This window comes from Bos grunniens, chromosome 8 (genome assembly GCF_055505025.1).
Source record: "Bos grunniens cultivar Pamir isolate PY7600 chromosome 8, Bosgru_T2T1.0, whole genome shotgun sequence".
NCBI lineage: Eukaryota > Metazoa > Chordata > Mammalia > Artiodactyla > Bovidae > Bos > Bos grunniens.
The window spans coordinates 94,798,918-94,825,579 of record NC_141172.1 but is presented as its reverse complement, the minus strand read 5'-3'; the positions used below and the strand labels follow the sequence as shown (position 1 = coordinate 94,825,579).

Here is a 26,662-nt window from a genome sequence, read left to right as displayed (position 1 = left end):
AGCAGTCTCTGTCTTCAATCATCAGTTCCAAAGCTATCCTAGCATTGTTTCATTCCTCTAAACTACTTCAAACAATTTTTGAAAAAAATTCTGGCCTAATGATCAGCATGGTAAATGATGGAAGTGCTCACATTTTCTAGTGGCAGGTAGAATGGTCTGCAGGATGCTGGTAGGAAGTTCACTCCAGTCCTGTGCCCATTCATTTTCCTCAAGTCTTCTCAATGCTTAATCACATAGGATGGTTTAACACATCTTCCTCAAAAAATAACTAACTCCAATTTCTGAGTTGATGAGATGGGTGGATCAGATTCCTAGGTGAATATCAGGACATTCCCCCTTTAGGTCACACACTTGTATGACAAAAAGGCGTTCCACCCAATATGGGAACTTCCATCTGTGGTCTCTCTCTTCACTATTGTGGAAGTTTCAGTAGAACTCTTCTAGGGGTATGGGGTGGGAAAGGGAGCTGACTTCTTTTTTAGCTTTTGGCTGCACCCCAGGCAAGTGGGACCTTAGATCCCCAACCAGGGATCAGACCCAGGGCCCTTGCGTTGGAAATGCAGAGTCTTAACCACTGGGCAATTGGCAAAGTCCCTGATTTCTATTTTCTTCACCAGTCAGTTGTGACATTTCCATTGCTATCTTCAGCTTGAAAACACAGGTAATATTTGATGTCTGACTGTAAGTCATGACCACGGGAATCAAATCTTAGAATAACTTCAGACTCTTTTAAGGATGTCTTCCTGCTTTTTCAAGGGCCCAGAGGACCCTCCAGCACTCTTAATAGTAAGGGGGTGAAGTGGAAGTTGCTCAGTCATGTCCAACTCTTTGCGACCCCATGGACTATTCAGTCCATGGAATTCTCGAGGCTAGTATACTGGAGTGGGTAGCCTTTCCTTCTCTAGGGGATCTTCCCAACCCAGGGATCAATCCCAGGTCTCCCTCATTGCAGGTGGATTCTTTACCAGCTGAACCACAAGGGAAGCCTAAGAATACTGGAGTGGGTAGCCTATATCCCTTTTCCAGGGGATCCTCCTGATCCAGGAATCAAATCGGGATCTCCTGCATTGCAGGCAGATTCCTTACCAACTGAGCTATCATGGTAGCCCGAGGGGGTAAATGTGAAGAAATTCTAAAGAAGGAAGGTGAAGTGAATGTGGGCAGTAGGAGCACAGTCCCATTGGCAGTGGTCCAAGGTGGCTCTAGTGGTGACTGAAAACCACTCAAAATGGGAGGAAACACCTCCCCCTGCCCCCCGATTTAATGCTTGGAGAAAAGCAACCTCTGAATTTCTCCCCTCAGCATCTGCCACTAAAAATTGTTGTCAGCTATGAACTACAGTGAGGTTGCTAATTTATCGTCTTCAAATGTTCTCAGTCATGTTGACTGAGATCTATTTTTAGACAGAGATCTACTGTTAACACTATGACATAAATGTCACATCTGAGCGACAATGTTAAAGAATCTAGTGTTTTGGTAGATGGATAATTATAGAGATTCCCTATTTATTTCCTTTTGGATTTTCTTGTCCATTGTAAATAATTTGGTACCTTGCCAAAAATTCATCCCAGGACACAGACATCCTCACACATTCAAAGAAGGAAATCTTGGAAATTCAGTGTTGATCGTCCTGTTTTTCATTCACATTGGTGTGATTTTTACTTTCAAAGCTGGTACTAAATTAAAGTTTTCAAGCTATAAAAAAAAATGAGTCCAGACAACAAGGTCCTACTGTATCAGAGAACTATATTCAGTATCCTATGATAAACCATAATGGAAAATAATTTTTAAAAATATTTCTATCTGAATCCCTTTATTGTATAGCAGAAATTAACACAACATTGTAAATCAACTATACTTCAATTAAAAAAAGGATGATTCCATGTCTGAAATTGGTAAGTACCAATATTCATAGGTAGGCTATGAGACTTTGAGAGAAAGATAGTTCATTCCTTCCATAAGCTTCTCAAAGGGCCCCTTGGTCCCTGCAAAAGATTACAAACCTGCTTTTGAGCGCGTGCGTGCCAAGTCACTTCAGTCGTGTGCGACTCTTTGCGACCCTATGGACCATAGCCCACCAAGCTCCTCTGTCCATGGGATTCTGCAGGCAAGAATAACTGGAGTGGGTTGCCGTGCCCTCCTCCAGGGGATCTTCCCAATGCAGGGATCAAACTCGTGTCTCTCATGTCTACCTGTATTGGCAGGCGGGTTCCTTACCTCTAGTGCCACCTGGGAAGCCCCTTGCTTTTGAATATCAAATATTAAATTCATGTCTTAGCAAATAAAAGTGAGAGATTTCTGAAACATTTGGAAATTACAACTCTTTGATGTTCAGCTAGATCTTGACTAGACTATGAGTTACTTGAATGCTTTACTATTCTGAATTCCCTGGTCTACAGTGTTATTTCTCAGGAAATCATTCATGCTGTAAAACTGAGTATCAAAACTGAATAAAATAGCCTAATATTTGGGTCCCTAACAACTGCATATCTTTTTTTAACAAATTTACTAATGAATTCCTTTAGAAAATACCAAACTTAAATCCTTCTTATCTAATTTAGAAAAGTGATAACTGTTCCTGTGATATTGAAATGGAAGCACAATTTGTCTTTTTTTACACATATAAAAAGGATATGGGGAGGAAGAGAGGGTACTGCAGTATTTCCATAGAAAAGGTTTTCCACAGAAATTCTCAAGTTTAAAAACTTTGTATTGAAGTTTTTTATAAGAAAGATATCTTCAAAGATTTAAATATTGGATTAAAATTTCCCTCTTAATTAAAACTTGGGAGAATAAGAATTTGACTCAAATATATGAAACATGAAGGGGGAAAACACGCTATTTAAAATTTTTAAGTGTATACAACATGCTTTTTATTTTGTTTTCTAAGTTTGCCAGCTTTATATTTTTTCTTGGCACATTCAAGCATTCTGCTTTTTCACAATTTGGGCTGTGTGCCATGAAAAAGATGAGCTAATTCTAAAAGCAGCCACTGTCTATGAAGAAAGACTACTTTTCAAATGGGCCATCATGTATTCCTTAGTACAGAAAGATACATGAATATGCATTTAAAGCAAAAGGCATTCTACATTGTGAATATATAATACACAAAGCTCTGCTTTATGCATTTGCTTATGAACTCACAATTTTCTAATATATATCCACAGACCACATCTTAACAACTCTAGGCAAGCCATTATAGTGCACTTTTCATTTGTCAGATGGAATATATGAAGAGAATACAGAAATTAACTGTGGCAGGTACACTGATAAGTCTTCACACTCTGGGGATTTCATTTTTATTTTTTTAAGTAACAGTAAAAAAAGAAGAAAAAAGCAGTAGAAAACTTACTGAAAGGTGAAAACTTATAAAGACCTTTCTGAAGGAAACATTTCAGAGGTTATGTTAAGGCTATTGGAAACTCCAAAAATTCAAGTGAGGTTACTGATCAAAAATAAAATAAAACATGCAGGTCACCATAACCATCAGCTCTAGGTTTGGGAATGACCCCAGAATTCTACACTGAAGGCTTTTCAGTGGTCTTTATTAGCTAGTAGTGGGCTGGGTGGAAACGGTCTGGGCCTTAGGGGCATTAATACGGCCTCATGAATATTTGGTGCCTGTAGTAAGGGAGAGGGTGGGAGGAGCCTTACTCTGGTTTCAAGTGTTTTAGGACCACAATACAAGAAGGAGTCATCTCCTCACTACCCTCTAGTGGGGTGAAATCCTGAAACTGCCCTGGAAGATAACAGAGCCCTTCGCAGACCAAGATCAGTGGTATTGGGAACTGGCAGTTTAATGCCTTTCGCTGAAAAAAGAAAAAAATAAGAGAAAGCATCTGTACAAAGGGAAAACTTATTTGCCACATAACTTTTAAATAGACTCAGTGAGTGCCCCCTCCTCAACCATAATGGAAAAAGTTGAGGGACAAACATACAGTTAAGCTACTTAAACTGCAGTAACTTAGGACTTAATTATGCAATAGGATAGGATAAAAGCTCTAATCCTTAAACATTAAACACTGCATTAAATGGTTTAAAGGAACAACCTGCTTTGAGCTGTGCTCATCCTTGCAAGGATTATACAATCTCAGTGCTCTAGCTAAATTCCTAATGTTTACCTAATGTACTGGTAAGCCTCCCATAGAAGATGGGTCTCTCGGATTTATACTGAAATATAACCTTTTCCCTTCCCTATCATATACAGCAGAGCTTAATCTTCAGGCAGGAGCCCAGAAAGTCTGAATCAGGCACCAGAGCCTGAATTTCCCGATGGCAGCAACAAGTATGATTCTCTTCTCACTGTGATTACCCTTGACGAGACAGGACGCTCACTACAACTCTGGAAATAGGTGTCCTGAACATGCTTTTGAAGCTTTACCACAGAAAAAGACAAAAACCGCAACACAGAGTCAGTGGTTTATAACAGTATTCAGGTAACCACATTTCACAGGTAATTTTTGTTCTTCCTCTATTCTTCTCACTTGGGCAGAGAGGGAGGCAGGGAGCAAATAGCAGTGAGGCAGCCCAGGGCCAGCTGAGGAATGACTCATGATGAATGAAAGCGGCAGCAGGACTATCCAAACATAACCTCAAAACATTCAAACGTTGCTAAAAAGCCTCTGTGAGTCTTTCTAAAATGCCTCAAGGAATGAAGCTCACGAGAGAGTGATATTCTATAAATCAAATATCTCTCTGTGTGTGCCCGTGTAATATTATGCCTGTGCATAATAATATATGCACATCTGCATATATCTACCTGGATGGCACACACATTGACTGCAGGGGAAACAGGCTGGCAATTAATCTGGAACACAAATGACATGGTTACACATAGATCATAATTTCTAAACACAATGTTAGTAGAACAAAATTTATTTGTAAAACAGGACCTGTTATATAAAATGGCACACAATCCAGTTATACAAAAATACAAAATTTCTTTCTGATTACAGTTCTAGTTGCAAATGATAATTAGAAAGCATTCCTGGTGGCTTCCAAATAGCTGAGATTGCGAGCATACGGAACAGGGAGCAGCAAGAGTCCATGGTGCTGGGATGTCCAAGTGAGCAGAACCTAATTTCCAAATGCAAGACTTCCAGCAGGTCACTTTGGAGGGACACCTCCTAAAATAACTAGCGTCTGGAATGTCTTCTGTTTTGATACCCATCTTCTAGACTTTTGCCAATCCTAAATTTAGTTCCCAATGTTTCTTAATGTCCATAATCTGTGTGGCTATGAAACAGAAGGTATGCTAAATTTTCTTACATGATTTGCTCTCTCACCTATTTGGATGATTAGTTACATGATTATATTTATTCCATTTCAAATGATATAAAAGAGCACAATGATACCATTTAGTGACATCAGATGTTAGATGTTAAATTCTGGAGAATTATTGTTTCAAATTAGCTACTCTCATAATTTTCTTTTCCGTGATCTTGCCAAGACATGAGCTCTTGTTTCCTTTTTTTTTTTTTTAATTCCAGACTCTTATTGCAAATATTCTGAAAAATCAGAAATATTACATGAGCTTTGAAAAGAAACCAAGGCATTTAGCAAATTTTAGCCTAGCTAAAGAACACGGATACTTAAAAAAAAAGTACAATTTACCTTTTGCAGCAATTTAAAGGTCCAACCCTTTGAAAGGAAGCACATTAGCAAACAGCTGCTTATTAAGCCCTAGTGACATTAATTGTATGTATTTCCATAATACCGGTCTAATTCATTTTCTAATTCTGGTAGGAGGCAATGCTTTCTTTCAAAAGATTCTCCTTCCATGGAATGATAAAATGCTGAGGCTTTTCTTTTTTTATTTTGTACAGAGCCTGTATTTAGTGCAATAAGTTTAAAAAATCTGCTCTGAAATATTTACTTTACATTAACAAAAATAGCTTTTTTTAAAAAAATTGTAACAAAAAGGAGTTATCGCATAAACAGATCATGAATTATTCTTAGCAAATTACACTTTTTTTTCTTAAAGCATTCACCATTACAATAAGCAGAACAATGGAATATTAGCCATTCATATCTGGTAAGCTTCAGGAATTAAAAAACCCCCCAAAACCCAAAACCCATCCCCAAACACAAAGAACGTTCAACACTTGAGGATCAAAACGTTAACCAATTCTTCAGTTAAACATTATAGAATTCTGGATACTTAATGAATTGCCAAGAAGAGGAGCACCTGCCAGTATGTTTTTAAGATTTTACAGCAAGCATTTGAATAAAATGGCCGTTTAGCTCTAAGCCACTAGGGTTCCTCTGAAGCAGAAGCCCAAGCACCGGAATTTTCAATGCGTTGTGTTCCATGTGTCTCTCCCTTTTTTATTCCTCCCAGCATTATTTACTCTGCAAACCGATACACAGAAACTTAAAGGCTAAACTTGCTGGGTGCCCCAGCTTCCTTTCAAATCAGGCACACGAATGTGTGGAGGATGCTACTAACATCAAAAGAAAGAAAGACAAAATGTAAGAAAAAAGTTTGCATAAGAAAGATTATCTACCCTTTTCTTTTTTACCTACTCTCTTTATAGAAGCATTAGGGTAAACTACAAATACCTGAGGAGTTGGTTACTTTTTAATGTTGGCTGACAAATGCATGAGCTATTATGAAAATTCCCAAATTGGGTCCACTTGTATGTTTCTAAAAGGAAAATGACATGGCTTCTTTGATTGGGGAAAACTGATTGGAGGAAGTCCTTATTAACCTGAAAGCATATGCCTAGTCTCGTCCCACTAGGACTTATGCATCAGTAAAATAAGGTCTTGATTTTATGCACACAACAGGGAAATCACCCCTGAATAAACTTTAGACAGAGGATTCAGTACAATAATTTTACCTAATTTAAATAATTAAAGTTAAAATCTCCTCTAAGTTATTAAAAATGTTAATCAGATATGAATCTTAACATTTCCATTAAGACAATTACAATTGAAAACATTAAATGATGGCAGTTGCCTTGTAAAAGCCACCCGTATGAAAGGAGTACATGTTTGACAAAAATAAGCATAAAAAAGGTATTAAATCCCTGTTCCTTTTCTCTGATTTTGGCTGATTATGTGTGTGTGTGTATATACGTATACATATATATACACACATACATATACATATATACACACACCCACACACACAAATACATAGTTATGTGTATATATTGTTTTGGAATGTCAATGGGTTCCATAACGATCAGCTAGGTTCAAGCAGAACTTGCTCCCGAAGCCTAGAAAACAAAGTCATACAGAGTATAATCTTAGACAGTTATCATTAAAAGGAGATCATGAATGATGTTACAAATACACAGATGGTCACAAATGGCAATAAAGCAAAATGGATTGAGAATCCTTCTCCCTTGAACCTAAATTCCAAGGGCTGAAATTCCTATTGAAATTCACATTTCCCTCTGGGTCATCTTTAAGATAGGCAGAGAATTCATCTCTAGTTTACACTGCTCTAGTGCCCAGGTTTTTCTCTCCATTTTCTCTATAAGTTTCTCCTGTATGACAAAAAGCAGAAGGCCAGAATATCTTTTTCTTAAACCTCATCATATTTGGTAAATTTTTCTAAAATAATTTTCAAAGATTTATAGAAAGACCTTACAAACCTTCAACGTTTCCTTAACTAGTGAGGCTCTCTCTCAAGTCTAAGAGGTAAATTGGAAGTAAAGGTCTGTCTAGTCAAGGCTATGGTTTTTCCAGTGGTCATGTATGGATGTGACAGTTGGACTGTGAAGAAAGCTGAGTGCTGAAGAATTGATGCTTTTGAACTGTGGTGTTGGAGAAGACTCTTGACAGTCCCTTGGACTGGAAGGAGGTCCACCCAGTCCATCCTAAAGGAGATCAGTCCTGGGTGTTCATTGGAAGGACTGATGCTAACGCTGAAACTCCAATACTTTGGCCACCTCATGCGAAGAGTTGACTCATTGGAAAAGACCCTGATGCTGGGAGGGATTGGGGGCAAGAGGAGAAGGGGATGACAGAGGATGAGATGGCTGGATGGCATCACGGACTCGATGGACATGAGTTTGAGTGAACTCCGGGAGTTGGTGATGGAGAGGGAGGCCTGGCATGCTGCGATTCACGGGGTTGCAAAGATTCGGACACACTGAGCAACTGAACTGAACTGAACTGATATTTAGTTCAGTGATTCCCCTGTCAAAAGTAAATATTTAAATCTTAGATTTCTGCATATTATTTTATAGACTAAAAAACCCTCTTATATTAAACTATTGCATTAAAGAGAAAGACAGTGAACTTGAACAGCAGTGTTTCTATAAATGATGGTCTGTTAACAGAACTTTCATCTAAGGGAACAACATGTGAATTAAACCAAGCAAATACAAACAAGCAATCCTAAATTCAACCAAGCCCAAAACTATAGGAGGGAATTTCTCAGATAATTCTTTAGGGACATACACAAGATGCTGATGGTAGTTGGGGTCAACTCTTATCATGCATACTACAAAAGAAGAGAAGAAGTAGAGGTGCTGATGAAAGATTTAAAAGTTAAAAGATTTAACTATGCTGTGAACAACAATTCACACTTCTCTCACAGGGACTTTTTGAACCACTTAAAATATCATTCTTACAGATCAAATGCTACAGTGTACAAAGCACCAGAAAAACAAGGCACATAAAAGATGTATTTGGATACATAGCAGAGAGCTTTTTCATTAATCTGCAAGCAACGAACCAGTGAACAACATAAAATAAAGGCAGAATGAAGAGTTTAATGCAGTTTCTGAATTAAGGGATATTAATTCAAAACTGAAACTAATATTAAGGGGAAAAAACCCTTTCTACATTTTTGGCTTCTAGTAGAATGCCACATAATGCAGGCAGTTCTCCTAGTACTAATGCCTATGAATGAGGGGTCTAGGTAAGAGAAGATACATTTGCATTCTGGTATGCCACAAGTCAGCTATCTTTCCCCCAAGAATAATACAGAAATACCTGCTAGCTCATGGTCAGAGTAGCTAGCGCTAAACTTCTAATTATTTCTCCCTTTCTTTAAACACTTATCACTGAAGAATGATTTAATGTAAGCTTCAAGCGCTGATAAGAGAGAAAAGAGGGGAGAGTTTACATTTTAAGACGGTATGTGTCTTTTAAAAGTTTTAGGTTTGAAACCTTATTTTCTGAACAATTAGGACAACCAAGCAGTGGCAAGAAGGAAGCCTTCCTCTTTTTTCCAGACCACCTTGGAGTTGGCAGCATTTTCACTTCAACCCCCTCAGGCTATGTGAAGTAAAGGGGATGCAGAAAGAAAGGGTAGGAAGGTGAGGTTTCTCATAGGAGAAACTGGTGATTAGCGTCCCTTCCCTGTTCATCTAGTTCTGGCTGATGCACACTTAAAACTAAGAGTTTATATGGCCATTCTAGATCTTTTTAATTATGATTAGAGCAACCTGTGCCTTGGGACTATAAGTGTTGAAGTTTTGATTTTACCCTCATCAATGCTATCAAGAGCAACACCGAAACAGGCAACAGATGGGGTTATAGAGAAGAGTTTATGTCTAAACATTCTGTGAGGTTTTAATGCAGGTTGACTATGCAATTATTTTGTATAAACATGTACCTCTGCCATGAACCCATCTCCTCTATTCCTACATACGTAAATGGACTTGTTTTAAACTATCTATTTCTTAAATTAGAGACTTATAATTCAAACCATTTATTAACGTATAAAGAAGAAAGACAAAAGAATCCTTACCTTACCTTTCTTGGGACATTATATGCAATTGGAAGGCATGTTATTTTAAATTAACTGTTTTAAGGATGTATGCAATTATATAATATTTTGAAATAAACATGCTATTTAAGAAGAATACATTTGTAATACAAGCAGTAATTAGACCAATATAGCTAAAGACATCTGTCATTATGCAGCCGTAAGAATATGTGTTGGAAAAGCTACTCAGGATTCTCTTTCACTGGTTAACTTAAAGTTGTTTTTTTCAAATGAAAAGAGATAATTTATCTTTCTCACAATTAAGCTGAGGCTGGAGAAGACCAGATTGTCTTACTGAGAGGGAATGTGGGTGTGGATGGAAATAGCCTTGTTTGCTACTGAAAAATCGCTTAAGAAACAAAGAAAGTACAGTCCAGGCAACAGAAGAAAAAGTCAGCAAAGGGGAGAAGACAGCAACATAAACCAATATTAAAAAGAGGAGAAATATGAATTTCAGCAAGTTGAAAGGAATTGCTATCACCACTTCTAAAATGATAAGTATTAAACTGTCAGTTCAAGTGCACAACCAAATGTTCAGTCCCATGAAAACTAAACTCTGATAGCTAAAAACAAAAAAAAATGGAAACTGCCAAGTTCACCTCAGGGACAAAGAGATCCCCAACCCCCGCCATGAACACTGTTCCTTTCAGCTTACTTTTACAGAGGGCGGCCTCAGCTGAGACAAGAATTCCGCCATCCAAGTGATGGGTAAACACACAAACAGAAAGAGCAGCATGTCCTGCGTGATACAGATCACAACAGCTTCTCCTGAACAAGCGCAGTCAGTGAAGAGAGAGAGAGAGAGGAAGAGAAAGTGAAACTCCTGGAGGGCAGCTGCCCCCTCGTCACCACCTACCATCGGTTTTAGCTCTCTGGCATCAGCAACGCCTCCCTTACCAGCTTCCTTCATTGCTTTCCTACTGTTTTCCACAAACTCCTGAAAAACAGGAACCAGATTACATAAATTCTTAGGTCCTTTCAGACTTTAGACAGTAGATGATTTCTAAAGAATATTGACATGTTTGACTCAGTAATGGTAGACGGATGGCCTAAAAAAAACCAGCAATAAATAATGTTTGGTACCATACACAAGAATGGCTCAGTTTGAGGGTACGGACTGCAAGCTGTTGATATAAAATCTTTTTTCCCACCATTCCTCGTGACAATCTTACTTAGACTCAAAGAGATGTTTAGTTATCTGGAAGAGAAAATAACTCTTGTTTTTTAGAAAAGACTATTTTCTCACCCTTAGAATTTTGTTTTCTTATTTTACTTTTTTCCATATCAAGGCTAAATAAATGAAACAAGAACATTTTATTCCATTAAGCCCCCTCTTTAAAATAACCCTAGGAGGTAAAAGAAAGCATTCACACTACTTAGTATACTATTTTTACCAAGGCATAAAGGTCACAAAGAGTCGGACACGACTGAGCGACTGAACTGAACTGAACTGAAATAAGCTACTTAAAAAAAATTGTCTATATATGGCTTTGAAATTATTCTATAAAGTAGGAAGACAGGGAGTAACAACCAGAAACAGCTGGTCAGAAGCAGTTAAAATGGGATTATGCCCCAAAGGAAACATTTCTATCCTGTCAAAGTTTATGGAGTACTTCCTCATTCAATATCCTCATCATTCTTATAGACAAAACTAAAATGAGAAAAACTGTATTTTTTACTCCATTTTTCATCAGTGGCTTAAAGAACAAAACAAACGCCTCCTTCTAAATGCCTTAATCACAAGAGAGATGCAGTGCTCTTAAGTCAAGTTCAATGATGAGAATAATCAGTTAGGATTATAATTGAGATTATAAAAATGCCAAAAATGTAGCTGGTGATGTTCTTAGTAACAGAGATAATGAGTACCAAATAGGTCAGTTGAATCATTTAGAATTTTTGAAATTGAAAAAACATCTAGCTTATTTATTAATACATTTATTTTAGATTTAACTGGGTAAACCATATTACTGGAAGATGTTTTGTTATTTCAGTGTCTAATGTTTAATCTTCAATACTATTCATTCTTAAGATAGGAATATTTCACAGATTAATAGCAAAGTATCATTAACAATATCTTTAATTTGGGAGCATTTAACATAGATCCTAGTATTTAAATCATTTTAATATGGTTTCCAAATTTTTTAAAACATTTAACTGAGGTTCTAATATAGGGAAGCTGTAGAGGCTATGTAACTATAAAGACTATGTTATCTTTGTAAAGGTTTGGATCTTGACTAATGGAAAACAATACAATCTACCAGTCATGGGTCTGATAATCTGTATTCATTACAAAACATCTTCAATTTGGCTTGGCATACCTAGGATAAAGAGTTTTAACAGGTTGACAGCAATAATATTTAGAAAAGTGGTGGATGGAGAAATACAGGTAGGCACTACAACCCGGGAAATAAAACTTTTTGTCTTTGAATCCTGATTCAGAAAAGGCACTTAGAACGTGAGCGGTCCAACATTGCAGTTTCAAGGGCTAAAAACGCCTATGTAAGTTCATCTAACTGCAGAGACGAGGAGAGCAGAAGGGAGCAATGTGCACTCAGGACTCTTAGTGGGATACTGCTCTAGCTAGGCAGATTGAAATGGTCTCATTCTTGCCAAAAGGGTCTTCTTCCCTGACTTCCCCAAGACTAGCCTCATTCATGAGTGCTACAGATTAATTCTTAATTACTCAGTTGCATATAATGGGAATTAAACATAGAGAATGTTTTACAATATTTATATTAGTATTTTTAATCCTCAAAGCAATAGAGGGTATTTGAAGTACTTACCATCAGTACTTTATCCATATAAAATTCTCTGCCTGGGCTCCCATCATTGTATTTTGTATCAACGGCAAAACACAAGAATAAAACATCCACTACCATTTCATAAATGGACAGGAAGCAATGGGCGACTAGGAAAGCAAAGAGGCAGACGATGATCAGAGGCAGCACCCATACTGTGTAATCCTGTTGGTAGTTGAGCAGCATAACCCCCGCCAGACCCGTGCTGCAGACTATCAGCACCTGAAACGGAGAAAAAAAGACCACACTGAATAACCTGCAGAAAACCTTTATTTCTTCATCATCTGCAGACTTACAATCCTCTTTACTATTTAGAAATGATGGCTGTATGAATTCACGCCCCCTCAACTTAGAAATTGTAATCCATAGATAGGCATATACATGTGTATCATGTAACATAAAACATCATCCATGTTGACAATAAAAATAAGCAAGTTTTCCAAGTGGTATGCTTGTTCCCTAAGACTTCACTTATTTAGCATCTGTGGCAATCTCTAAGAGAAATGTATACCTATCTTAGAAAAAAAAATTACACACACTCTTAGCATGCAGAAGAAAATTACTGACATTGCAGAGTATCGCTGTGTATTTTTTCTAAGCATTTTTACATACATGAAATGCTATAGAAACAAATCATTAAAAGCTCATTAATATTTATATATAATACATGCTTCTTAAGTACATATTCAGCTATACTCTTTTCATTCTGTGGGTGGTTTAAAATTTATTTAACCTTTCTCCTACATTTGGAGACGTTGTTTTCAGATTATGCTGCAACCAACATCTCTGAGAGCTTTCTCTTTGTATTTTATTTCCCATAGAACATGTGGTATGTTTAATACGATTTGCTATGAAGTGTTGATTTGGACTATTTGTGAAGAAAGAGATTGCCAAACGCATTCATGCTGTAAAAATAAAAGAAATAGCCATTTGCTCACTGTCAAGAACCACCTACTCTGATGCTTCATCACCACACATGCAGCACTTTAAATTTTCTGCGGTCCATTTAATATATTTTATTTCAGTTTTTCAATAACCCTATGAATAGCTTAAAGTGAACATTATCACCCTTGTATTATAGGTTGGGAAACATTCGTAGAGAGCCTAGCTGACCCGCCCAAGGCCACAGAGTAAAATAAAGAGCAGATACCACTCAAAATATAGTCTTGTGATGCCAACCCCATTGCTCTTTCCAGGTAAACATTCAGCAAATACTTGGATACTGATACATCACAGTAATAGGTACACTGAATCCTAGCCTCACTCTTGCCCAGCCCTTCACCTGGCCTAGCATCAAGCTGTAAATAACAAAGAAAAAGAAAGAGTCCTCAAGAACCACAGCAGCCTTTCCTTGCCCAGGGTTGAAGACAAGAGACTGGGAATTCTTTTGTCTTTCCCCTACTATTTGTCAACACAAAAGCATCTCTCATTCATCATTATCTTAACCAGGAATTATAATGCATCAGAGGATATACTGGTTAAGCTACAAATTGATCCCTCTCTCAGATGATGTTAGGGAGCAAAGCTGGGTCTGCTCCCCTCCCATCATTTTTGTGGCAATACATTTAAGAATCTTCTCTCATGATGAGTTATTTCTGGGATAATGTCCACAAACAGCTAATTAGTACCCCCTCCCCCCTTTTTTTCTCTCTTCTGGTTTCAGTTTTTTGTTTGTTTGTTTGTTTCAATTTTAGAGTAAGTTATTTCTTACCCTTTTCTTCAATGTTTTTATATCTACCCTATAGGAGAACTGAGCTGCTTTATGCTCTCTCTTGACACTAAAAGTTAAAGCCACGTTTGAATGTCAAAGTCAATAATAGGCAGAAGATGTGGTTCAGGCAAAGTAGATGTTGAGACAAAAGCTGTTGAGGTAGAATACTGTCACATGAGAAACAACTATGAAAATCAGTGATATTTAGCTTAAAAAGTCAAAGAAATGTAAGAATTACTCCCTAGTATAATGAAAGGGTATCATGCATCCCTTCAAGCAGAGGATACAATTCAGATCAGATCAGATCAGTCGCTCAGTCGTGTCCAACTCTTTGCGACCCCATGAATCGCAGCACGCCAGGCCTCCCTGTCCATCACCAACTCCCGGAGTTCACTCAGACTCACGTCCATCGAGTCAGTGATGCCATCCAGCCATCTCATCCTCTGTCGTCCCCTTCTCCTCCTGCCCCCAATCCCTTCCAGCATCAGAGTCTTTTCCAATGAGTCGACTCTTCGCATGAGGTGGCCAAAGTACTGGAGTTTCAGCTTTAGCATCGTTCCTTCCAAAGAAATCCCAGGGCTGATCTTCAGAATGGACTGGTTGGATCTCCTTGCAGTCCAAGGGACTCTCAAGAGTCTTCTCCAAGTTCAAAAGCATCAATTCTTCGGCGCTCTTCACAGTCCAACTCTCACATCCATACATGACCACTGGAAAAACCATAGCCTTGACTAGACGGACCTTTGTTGGCAAAGTAATGTCTCTGCTTTTGAATATGCTATCTAGGTTGGTCATAACTTTCCTTCCAAGGAGTAAGCGTCTTTTAATTTCATGGCTGCAGTCACCATCTGTAGTGATTTTGGAGCCCAAAAAAATAAAGTCTGACACTGTTTCCACTGTTTCCCCATCTAGTTCCCATGAAGTGGTGGGACGGGATGCCATGATCTTCGTTTTCTGAATGTTGAGCTTTAAGCCAACTTTTTCACTCTCCTCTTTCACTTTCATCAAGAGGCTTTTGAGTTCCTCTTCACTTTCTGCCATAAGGGTGGTGTCATCTGCGTATCTGAGGTTATTGGTATTTCTCCTGGCAATCTTGATTCCAGCTTGTGTTTCTTCCAATTCAGCATTTCTCATGATGTACTCTGCATATAAGTTAAATAAACAGGGTGACAATATACAGCCTTGACGAACTCCTTTTCCTATTTGGAACCAGTCTGTTGTTCCATGTCCAGTTCTAACTGTTGCTTCCTGACCTGCATAAAAATTTCTCAAGAGGCAGATTGGGTGGTCTGGTATTCCCATCTCTTTCAGAATTTTCCACAGTTTATTGTGATCCACACAGTCAAAGGCTTTGGCATAGTCAATAAAGCAGAAATAGATGTTTTTCTGGAACTCTCTTGCTTTTTCTATGATCTAGTGGATGTTGGCAATTTGATCTCTGGTTCCTCTGCCTTTTCTAAAACCAGCTTGAACATCAGGAAGTTCACGGTTCAATTAGTGGTTATCAAATTATCAGGTGGGCTAGGAATCACTCGGGGAGTTTGTGAATAAAATGCAGATTCTTGAGCCTTGCCCCCAGAGAGTCTGATTGATTGGATTTAAGATGAAGTCAGCAATATTCATTTTAAAAGTACCCCCAGTGAGTCTTAGAAAGTCCACAGCCTACAAGTAGTACGGCTCTATATACCTGGTGGGTGTCCTTCGTGGTGGAGTACACATAGCCAAGGGAGTATTCAAGAGAATCTCTTGGGACTTCTATTTATATTTCTCATATGCTAAAAATTTATTTTTTATTAAAAGGTATGCATATATCATAAATAAATAAATATACTGGGGAAGTGTGCTCAAAATTTTTAATACGATATGTAATTTTAAAAGTTTAGACAATCTTATAATAAAGGATAAATTATTGGCAAATCAGGGTAGAACGTGAGAAGCAGGAAGAAAGGATACTAGTTTTGGAGTCAGAAAGATGTAAGATTGAATCTGAGTTAGTAGTTTTTAGTTTTGTGACTAAGCAAGTTCATTTAACTTTTCTGAGCCTATTTATCCATCTTTAAAAGAGATACAATGTGACATACGCCCTGTAATTGTTAAAATAAGCATTCTGAAAGCATTTTACATAGTGGCTGGGAATCTTAGTTTCTTCCCTTTTTTTGGTCATCAATCTTGGATTTATGATGCCTTTTCTCCCATGAAACCCATGTTTTGAAAGATTTTGTTTACCAATAAAATAGCACCTTTAAGTGACAATTTATATTTTCATTTTTTAATTGAATGAACTCAGATTAAACTGTCAACTAGGACATATAAGGAGTGTCACAAAAAGTATTATCAAATAGACATAAAGTAATATAAATATGCAATATCTATTACACTTTAAAATGTTGAAATATAGCTTCTACATCTTTATTCTTAACCTTCGAGGACCCTATAGGCCAGCAATCATAGGTCATAAGCCGCTAAACTGGAGGAGCTAGGGTCTCTTCTAAATCTAATTTACCATTCCATAAAATCACTGGGGCTTCACAGAAACAAAATCCATGACACTATTTTTTGTTTTCTTTCTAAAATCAAGGTTTTGAAAATTAAATTTTAAATTCTGAAATAATTATGGATTAATGTGAAATAGTAGAAAAGTAACACAGAACAAACCCCATGTACCATTTATCCAGTTCCCTTCAGTAATAACAGTTTGCAAATTATATTGACAGTAGTGAATACAAAGTCAAAATCTAGATACTGACACCAGTACAGTAAAGATAGCAACATTCCCATCATCACAAGCCTCCTTCATTTTAATTTTTTATACCTTTCCCTACTTCCCCCCAACCCCATCACTGACTTGGCAACCACATATATGGTCTCCATTTCTATAATGTCATTTCAAGAAAGTTGTATAAATAGAATCATACAATACTTAATCTTCTGGGATTGGCATTTTCACTCAGCATAATTCCCTCAAGATTCATCCAAGTTGTTGAATGCACTAATAATCTGTTCCTAACACTTTTATGTTTATTATGATCTATCTAGTTGAACTATCTGACCAAAAACTATTTCTGCATACTAGTAGCTATTAATTTCACTAATTTCAGTTAATTTCATTAACTGTAACAAAAGAAACTCTTTAAAAAGATTTATTGTATTTTGTGATCAGAAGTACATTTTTGAAAAAGGAAAACAACCAAAAAAAGAAAAAGGAAAACAAGAAATTCATTTTAGTAAGTTAGAAACCCAGAAGTTTTTTTTTTTTTTTTCTCTTATCTTTTTCCTTTTTTGATTTGTCAGTTTAAAAACTGTTTATCTTTCATGGTCTTAGGTCTTTTTATAAATAACATTAGATATATTATTCAAAATTATACTTTGCTGGAAAGCAACTTGGAAATACATATCAAAAATCCTATTATGTACTTGAACTCATTAATTCCACTTCTACAATTCTGGCCTTAGGACATAAGTATTACTGTGGGCAAGAATTGGTATACAAAAGTTTCACTATAGTACACTTTATAATAGTAAAAAAAATTGAGGAAAGTTCAATAGTAAAAAACAAAGGCTTTGTTAAATAAATGATACAATTGTATAATCACATTTAAGACATTTTTAATAAAATGAGAAATGCTTATAATATGAAATTAAAAAAGGGATACAAAACTGTCTTTTCTACCAGATTTTAAATTCACTTTATTGACTAGTATTATAACCAGCATCCAGAAAAGGCCCTGGTACATTACTAGTAGGTACTCTATACTTGTTTAATGACTAAAAGGTTACGAGAAACATAAGAAAAAAACCTAAGAAAAAAAGCCTGTCTTCTTGGAAGACAGGCTGCTGAAAAGCTCAAAGCCAATTTTAAAACACTACATTTTATCATGTATATATTTTTCCATTATAAAAAAATGCATAGAAACTTTGCCATGGTAAAGTGGAAGAAGGGTTTAGAATCACAAATGTTTTCAATGCCTGAAAGCAATCATTGTTAACATTTTGAGATACTAATTTTAATTTTTTTCTTATGCACATTTTTAAACAGTTCTGTGATAGTCTAGTAGTTTTACTCAGCTTTTCCATTTACCATATTATACACAATCATATTATAAACTCTTAATAAAAAAACATAATTAGGGAATTCCCTGATGGTTCAGTGGTTAAAACCACAGTGCTTTCACTATGGAGGGCACAGGTTCAATCTCTGGCCAGGGAACTAGCTCTTAAAGATTGCATGGCATGGCCAAAAAAATTAAAAAAAAAAAAAGGTTTAATAGGCAAATAGTCTGCAGATTATTACTTCCAACTTTTATTATTAGGCAGTAGACTGCTTATATTTGGTCACTATTATAAATAATGCTGTATTTAGAATTATCTCTAGTAGTTTACCATCATCAGAATCACTGAATCAAAAGGCTTCAGGGAAAAAGGCCCAGGGACAAAATTTTTGTCAGTTAAGGCAATTATAGCTCACAGTGATTAAAAACTTTGAAGTCAGACAGATCTGAATCTGAACTCCAGCTCTGCCACATTTGAGTTTTCTAAATTTGGACAACCTACTTAGCTCTCTAAACTTTGGTTTCCTTTGCTGTAAAATGAAGATAATAGTAGTAGCTCTCCTTAGAGGGTGGAGGGAGGGGGGACCAAATGTAAACATAAAGCACTGCCCTCAGTGCCTGGTACCCAGTAAGTTTCAAAAACTTTTTAATTGCTCTGTATATTTATATTTATATATGTTTTTAAGTTGCTTTTTAGGTACTAGGGCTCAAATATAAATATGTAAAAAATAAACCAAAAGTCTGGGGTCTCCCTGAGTTATTCATATAGTACATAAATAACAGTAATGGTTAGTAACAGGGTCAGACCTGTATTTAGTCCTTAATATGAATTAACTCATTTCATTCTTACTATAAAAAGTTTCTTATTGTAAAAACATGACAAAAATCCAGGAGTCATAATATATGTTTAATTACAAAACAAAATAACTATCTGTACAGTTGTATAATTCTTCTTAGGTGACTGTTGCCTGAGAACTTAAAAACTACACAGTGCTATGGGATGAGGGTTAGGGGTGGGAGGGAGGCTCCAGAGGGAGGGGATATATGTATACTTAGAGCTGATTCACACTATTTTATAGCAGAAACCAATACAACATTGTAAAGCAATTATATTCCAATTAAAAAATAAATTAAAAAACCTACATAGTGCTAATCAATGCCTTTCAACATCAAATACGTTTTCCCTTTTCCTTTGCGAGGGAAAAATGTGCTTTTCCTTTCAAAAGCACAGTGGCTGGAGTAAAAAGTGCTCAATAGTAAGAGAACAGCATTTGATGGAATAGTGGCCATCATGATAATGAGTAATTATTAAGGTTATCAAAGCAAAATGAAAAAATACATAATAGAATATGAAGTGAAAAGAGCGGAACAAATAGGTATGTATAGTAGGACTGTTATACTATAGACATATAAGCCTATGAAAAATATGGGAGGTAAATATAAAAATAAGTTATTAGGTTATAGTGGTAGTATCTTAAATTTTCTGAGTATTTTATGGTTTGAAATATAGATACAATGAACCCCAATTATAATGTTATCTAATATTTTTCAGATTTTAATAGCATAGAATAAAAAGATGCTTGAGGACAGTTAACTCTCATTCCCTAACAGTTCTATTTTAAGGGATTTATATATAGTTAACAATGACCATTAATATTCATCAAGAACCTACAATGTCTCAGGCACTATCTTAGGTACTCTACACATATTAATTAGCCTAATCCTCACAACTCTAGGGGTTTGGCACTATTGTGACACCAATTTCACAGATGGACAAAGAGAGGCACAGAGTGGTTATGTACCCTGCCTTAAGTCATACAGCTAGTGAGACCAGGATTTTCATTCAGGCAGCCAGGCTTCAGGTGCAGTGGTCCTAGCCACCACATGGACTGTTTCTTATTTCAAAATATGTCAGGAGAATCACGGGAAAATTACTTAACTGTGTTTGCCTCTGATTTCTTATCTGTATCATGAAGTTAATAGATAATAATAGAACTTCCATTACAAATTTGTTATGAGGATTAAATGAGCACAATACATGTAAAGTACTTAGAAAAATGCCTGATACATATTGAGGGCTCTGTAAGTGCTTGCTTTATATTTTGTGACTTTTACGTTTTTGGTGGGCTTCATATATGTTTTAAATTGAAAAACAACTATTGCATATATGAAAATTTACTATATGTCTCAGATAATATACTTGGTTTTATTACCTTGCCTAGGAATAACATGAAATCCCCCACTGTGTTGATGGCAGCTACTCGCAAAGCATTCTCCACGAGAATGACAAAGGCATCCTTCGCTGAGGTGCAGAAATTGGTGCTGTTGATAGCTGTGGCTGTGTATGCATTCTGGACAAAAACGAAAACAATTCTTTATCAGTAAATGTTATCTTTACAATTTAAACCAAGGATAGTTAAAGCATAGCTTGCAAAAATATTTCACAGTTAAACCCATGGCTTTGGTGAGGTACAGATTTAGATTAAGCACAAGGAAATATAAGACATTAAAAAAAAAAAAAAAAAAACCTGATATGGTAAAGAGAACTCAGATGGCCTAGTTTCGGTCCTTTAAAAACATTGACTTTTATTAAAACACACATAAACCTTTCCAACATTCATTACCTTCTTCCCCGTCTTAGTAAATCAAACCATAATTTAACCTTTCCAAGATACTTTGGGTTCATCGCTAGGCATTTCAGTGATGCTTTAAAAGCTACACGCACATATAAAGGCACCAGATTGCTGTGCTGTTATATCGGGAACATCTATTTCCTCCTCCTTGGCACTTTCTTCTGTGCTGTCACTTCTCACAGTTCTAGCAGTAGACAACTCTTTGTTGCTGATTTTATACCTCTCCCTCCTGGGGCAGAACATCAAATCCCGTTTGAGAAAACAATGCTTTCTCATTCTCTTGGAGTCTGAGTGAGGTTGACACTACCTCCAGCTCTGGGGGTAAGCTTTGATCGATGTAAGTCAATCAACATGTTTCACCCACAGTGACTGCTTCAGGAATTGGTACATAAACGAATCAGAGCCAATGAAAGTAAAAGATGTTCCCTTGGGCTTCTGGGAAAAAAAGAAGTTTTCTTTCTCTTCTGTAGGTGCTCTGACAGAGGAGCTCTCTCATGTACCTGGATGTAAGGTGTGAGGATACAAACGACCATGCCTGTCTCGCCAACATAATGGAAGTCAGAGCAGAGAGAGAAACCAGGTACCTGCCCTTGGTGACAATCTTTACATGGTTAGGAACCAGCCAGATTCTGTACTTCTCAGTTACAGAAGCTAATAAATACCTAAGAATCTCTCCCCTTCTTCCCACCCCCACCTCTTTCTCAATCTTGCTCTTGTTGGGGCTAGACTGGGCTGTTTTTTTTTTCTCCTGTAGTACTCAGAACCCAGCTGACATATTTTATCCAATCATACCTGCTTCTGTCTCCCCATGTTTTCTTTGACTAATAGTCACTCTGATTTTTTTTTTTTTTTCTTTTCTACATTACATTCTAGAATAGAACTGACATTTTCTGGAAAATGTGAATAAGTAACATAACATGAAATATGTCTGAGTCTTAAGAAGGGAAAGTATATGGACTTTGTACTGAAAACTTACAGTCCTGAGCAATTTTTGGCTTACTGCTGACTTAAGAAATTGTTGGTGAGCCCAAAATATGAAATTGCAGGAAAAACGCAGAACACAAAGGCATACTTTACACTGTGTTGTCTGTAACGTTTTAAACACTGAGATCAGAAGAGAGAGTCTTTAATTTATGAGTGTTCCAATTGTACGCTCGTTAGTTATTACGAACTGGGTATGAAGATGAGGTTGGAGTCATCAAAAATTTAATTTGCCATTATATGATTAATTTCATTGGTTAAAAATGCAGAACTTTTCAGGGCCAAAGAGAGACTACTGTACTGAGTAGGTCACTATTTGTGGTTCATAAACTTTATTCGGTATTGGAACAGCAGGAAATAACAGCGCTCTTTGAGAAACACAGTATGATCTTAATACAGGAAATGTCTTCATACAGATTGGCATAGCTTGTATGAGGTAGCCCTCATAGTCAACAATAGAGTCCAAAATGCAGTACCTGGGTGCAATCTCAAAAATGACAGAACGAACTTGGTTCACTTCCAAGGCAAGCCATCCAAGTCTATGCCCCAATCACTAATGCCAAAGAAGATAAAGTTGAATGGTTCTATGAAGACCTACATAGGTTCTCTAGAACTAACACCAAAAAAAGATGTCCTTTTCATCACAGTGGACTGGAATGCAAAAGTAGGAAGTCAAGATATACCTGAAGTAACAGGCAAGTTTGGCCTTGGAGTACAAAATGAAGCAGAGCAAAGGCTAACAGAGTTTTGCCAAGAGAACGCACTGGTCAGAGCAAACACACTGTTCCAACAACACATGAGACAACATGGACATCACCAGTTGGTCAATACTAAGTCAGATGTATTCTATTCTTTGCAAATGAAGATGAAGCTCTATACAGTCAGCAAAAACAAGACCAGGAGCTGACTGTGGCTCAGATCATGAACTCCTTATTACAAAATTCAGACTTAAATTGAAGAAAGTAGGGAAAACCACCAGGCCATTTAGGTATGACCTAAATCAAATCTGTTATGATTACGCAGTGGAAGTGACAAATAAATTCAAAGGATTAGATCTGATACATATAGATCTGAAGAACTATGGACAGAGGTTCGCAATACTGTTCAGGAGGTGGCGATCAAAACGATCCCCAAAGAAAAAATGCAAGAAGGCAAAGTGGTTATCTGAGGAGGCCTTACAAATAGCTGAGAAAAGAAGAGAAGCAAAGGGCACAGGAGAAAAGGAAAGATATACCCATCTGAATGCAGAGTTCCAAAGAATAGCAAGGAGAGATAAGAAAGCCTTCCTCAGTGATCAATATAAAGAAATAGAGGAAAACTATAGGATGGGAAAGACTAGAGATCGCTTCAAGAAAATTAGAGATATCAAGGGAACTTCTCATGCAAAGATGGGCACAATAAAGGACAGAAATGGTATGGACCTAGCAGAAGCAGAAGATATTAAGAAGAGGTGGCAAGAATACACAGAACTATAAAAAAAAAAGATCTTAATGGCCCACACAACCACAATGGTGTGATCATTCATCTAGAACCAGACATTTTGGAGTGCAAAGTCAAGTGGGCCTTAGGAAGCATCACTCCAAACAAAGGTAGTGGAGTCGATGGAATTCCACCTGAGCTATTTCAAATCCTCAAAGACGATGCTGTTAAGTGTTGCACTCAATTTGGCACCAAATTTGGAAATCTCCACAGCAACCACAGGACTGGAAAAGGTCAGTTTTCATTCCAATCCCAAATGTTCAAAGTACTGTACAACTGCATTCATTTCACTTGTTAGCAAAGTAATGCTGAAAATTCTCCCAAAAGCCTTTGACTGTGTGCATGACAACAAACTGTGGAAAATTCTTAAAGACATGGGAATACTAGACCATCTTACCTACTTCCTGAGAAATCTGTATGCAGGTCAAGAAGCAACAGTTAGAACCAGACATGGAACAATGGACCAGTTACAAATTGGGGAAAGAGTACATCAAGGCTGTATATTGTCACCCTGCTTATTTAATTTATATGCAGAGTACATCATGAGAAATGCTGGGTTGGATGAAGCAGAAGCTGGAATCAAGACTGCTGGGAGAAATGTCAATAACCTCAGGCATGTAGATGACACCAGCCTTATGGCAGAAAGTAAAGAGGAACTCAAGAGCCTCTGGATGAAGGTGAAAGAGGAGAGTGAAAAGCTGGCTTAAAATTCAACATTCAAAAAACTAAGATCATGGCATCTTTCATGGCAAATAGATGGGGAAACAATGGCAACAGTGACAGACTTTATTTTTTGGGGCTCCAAAATCACTACAGACGGTGACTGTAGCCATGAAATTGAGACGCTTGCTCTTTGGGAGAAAAGCTATGACCAACCTAAATAGCATATTAAAAAGCAGAGACATTACTTTGCCAACAAAGGTCTATCTAGTCAAAGCTATGGTTTCTCCAGTAGTCATTATGGATGTGAGAGTTGGACTATAAAGCAAGCTGAGCACCGAAGACTTGATGGTTTTGAACTGTGGTGTTGGAGAAGACTCTTGCAAGTCCCTTGGACTGCAAAGAGATCAAACCAGCCCATCCTAAAGGAAATCAACCCTGAATATTCATTGGAGGGACTGATGCTGAAGCTGAAACTCCAATACTTTGGCCACCAGATGTGAAGAGCCAACTTATTGGAGAAGACCCTGATGCTGGGAAAAACTGAAGGTAGGAGGAGAAGGGGACGACAGAGGGTGAGATGGTTGGATGGCATCACCGACTCGATGGACATGAGTTTGAGTAAGCTCTGGGAATTGGTGATGGACAGGGAAGCCTGGTGTACTGCAGTCTATGGGGTTGCAAAGAGTTGGACACAACTGAGCGACTGAACTGAACTGAAATTGGAAATGAGCATATGTGGTTTGTGTTTCAAAAAGGCTGAGAAGGTGGGTTCTCTAGACTGTAAGTGAGGTTGGTGTTGATTCTTAACGTTACTCTAGAGGAGGGGCAACAAAGTTTTTTTGGTAAAAGACCAGATAGTGAATATTTTTGGCTTTGTAGACCATATAGTCTCTGCCACAATTGCTCAGTTCTGCCATCATAATGTAAAACAGCCAAAACAGTTTGTAAATTAATGAACATAGCTGTGTTCCAATAAAACTTATGTACTGAAGTACATATTTAGCCCACAGGTAGCAGTTTGAAAACTCTGCCCTAAAATAAATTATTAATGGGGCTTGTTTGGTTGTTTTTATTTGTTTTGTTTTGGGTTTGTTTGTTATTGTAGTTCATTTTTTAGGTGAGTATGGAACTGGTGAGAATTTGGAACTACTCTGGGTTCCTTGAGAATAGATCAGGCTTGGAAAGTTCTGTATCATTTTTTAGCCGACTTACTGTTACATAAGATCAAAAGCACAGTTTATTTTGATGTTATGAGGCTATTCACAAAATGTTTCAAAAGAAGTTTTATAGAAGACTAGGAAATGTGAACCACTGCAGTTAGATAGTTAACTCTTTGGTGCCTGCTGTCTTTTAACTGATAGGAAGCACTGGCCAATGACAGCATAAAGTGGGCAAGCAGCAGATGAGTGGTACCAGGACAACTTAATAGTATGATTTCCTTAAAATATTGTATATATTAGCTTTTGAGATAAGAGCTGTGAGCACAAGATAGTAATATATTGTGCTGTTGTTCATTCGCTCAGTCGTGTCTGACTCTTTGGTGACCCCATGGATTGCAGCATGCCAGGCTTCCCTGTCCTGCACTATTTTCTGAAGCTTGTTCAAACTCATGTCCATTGAGTTGGTGATGCCATCCAACCATCTTATCCTCTGTCATCCCCTTCTCCTCCTACCATCAATCTTTCCCAGTATCAGGGACTTTTCTAATAAGTCAGTAGGGTAAAATACCCTACCATATTAACTATACATATACTATCTATGTATGTACACACACACACACACACACATAATTAATGTTGATGTAAAAAAGCATCATTATAATGCCTAGAATCAAGGATACTGGATAACCCATTTAAAACAACTGGGTGTTGTCTTAAATCTCACCCCTTAAATGAAGACCAACAATGCTTAACTATGTTGTACTCCCCTTTTCAGTTTGAACATAACTTTCCTTGAAAGAAGAGGCAGGACTGAGAGGATCCACATATCTCCAATCTCTCTCTTCTGTTATCATCAGGCCAGCTGAGTCTAAGAGCAGGCCCAGTGTTTCCTAACTAAACAACAAAAGTGTTTTTTTGCTGCTCTCATTAATTTTGAGAGCTTCACTTTACTTAAGAATTATTCTTCTTCCTCTGCTGCTTCTTTTCTCCCTCCTCCAACCATCTCCACCCATTTGATCTACTTTTAAAGCAAAAGGCTATTTGTAGACATGAAAGGAGGCAGCAGTGATTTCTTTTCTCCATTCCTTGGTTCCGGGGTTGGATGTGCTCATAGAAATTCAGCCTTCTTGGCAATATTCCTACAGATCTATGCAACTCTTTTATAGTTAACCTAACTGAAAAAAGTAGGTATTTTATAAACTTTTTCCTACTCCCAAGGCAAGAAGATGAGCTGCATGTGATACACAAAGGTCAAGATGATCTCTTTTGGAAGAAAAATGTGCTAAAGATCATAGCAGGCCATTGAAATTTCCCTCTCCTTCTATATCTCTTAGTCTAAAGGATTCACACCAGGGTTCTCAAGAAATTCTGAGTCCTTTGTGGTTAATAAGCATTCTCTGAGCTTTTTGCTGATGACTTAGTTGAGATTTTTAGAGCCCACTCACCTTCTTCCTAGACTGC

At 37.2% G+C, this 26,662-nt stretch overlaps 1 protein-coding gene across 4 annotated transcripts in view; it reads right to left on the bottom strand.

Moving 5' to 3' along the window:
• The window catches only part of SLC44A1 (solute carrier family 44 member 1), a 237,544-nt gene that overhangs the window by 52,206 nt on the left and 158,676 nt on the right, over nt 1-26,662 (bottom strand). The window contains exons 13-16 of one of the 4 annotated variants that reach the window (XM_086315775.1): nt 20,499-20,636; nt 12,514-12,750; nt 10,587-10,667; nt 4,860-8,151 (exon numbers count right to left, since the gene is read on the bottom strand). In XM_086315775.1, coding sequence (XP_086171901.1) covers nt 8,140-8,151; nt 10,587-10,667; nt 12,514-12,750; nt 20,499-20,636 — 468 coding nt within the window. In that variant the 3' untranslated portion in view covers nt 4,860-8,139. Of the gene's footprint in view, nt 1-4,859; nt 8,152-10,307; nt 10,668-12,513; nt 12,751-20,498; nt 20,637-26,662 lie in introns of those variants that run through there. The other 3 variants (XM_086315773.1, XM_086315774.1, XM_086315772.1) reach the window with 3 other exon arrangements.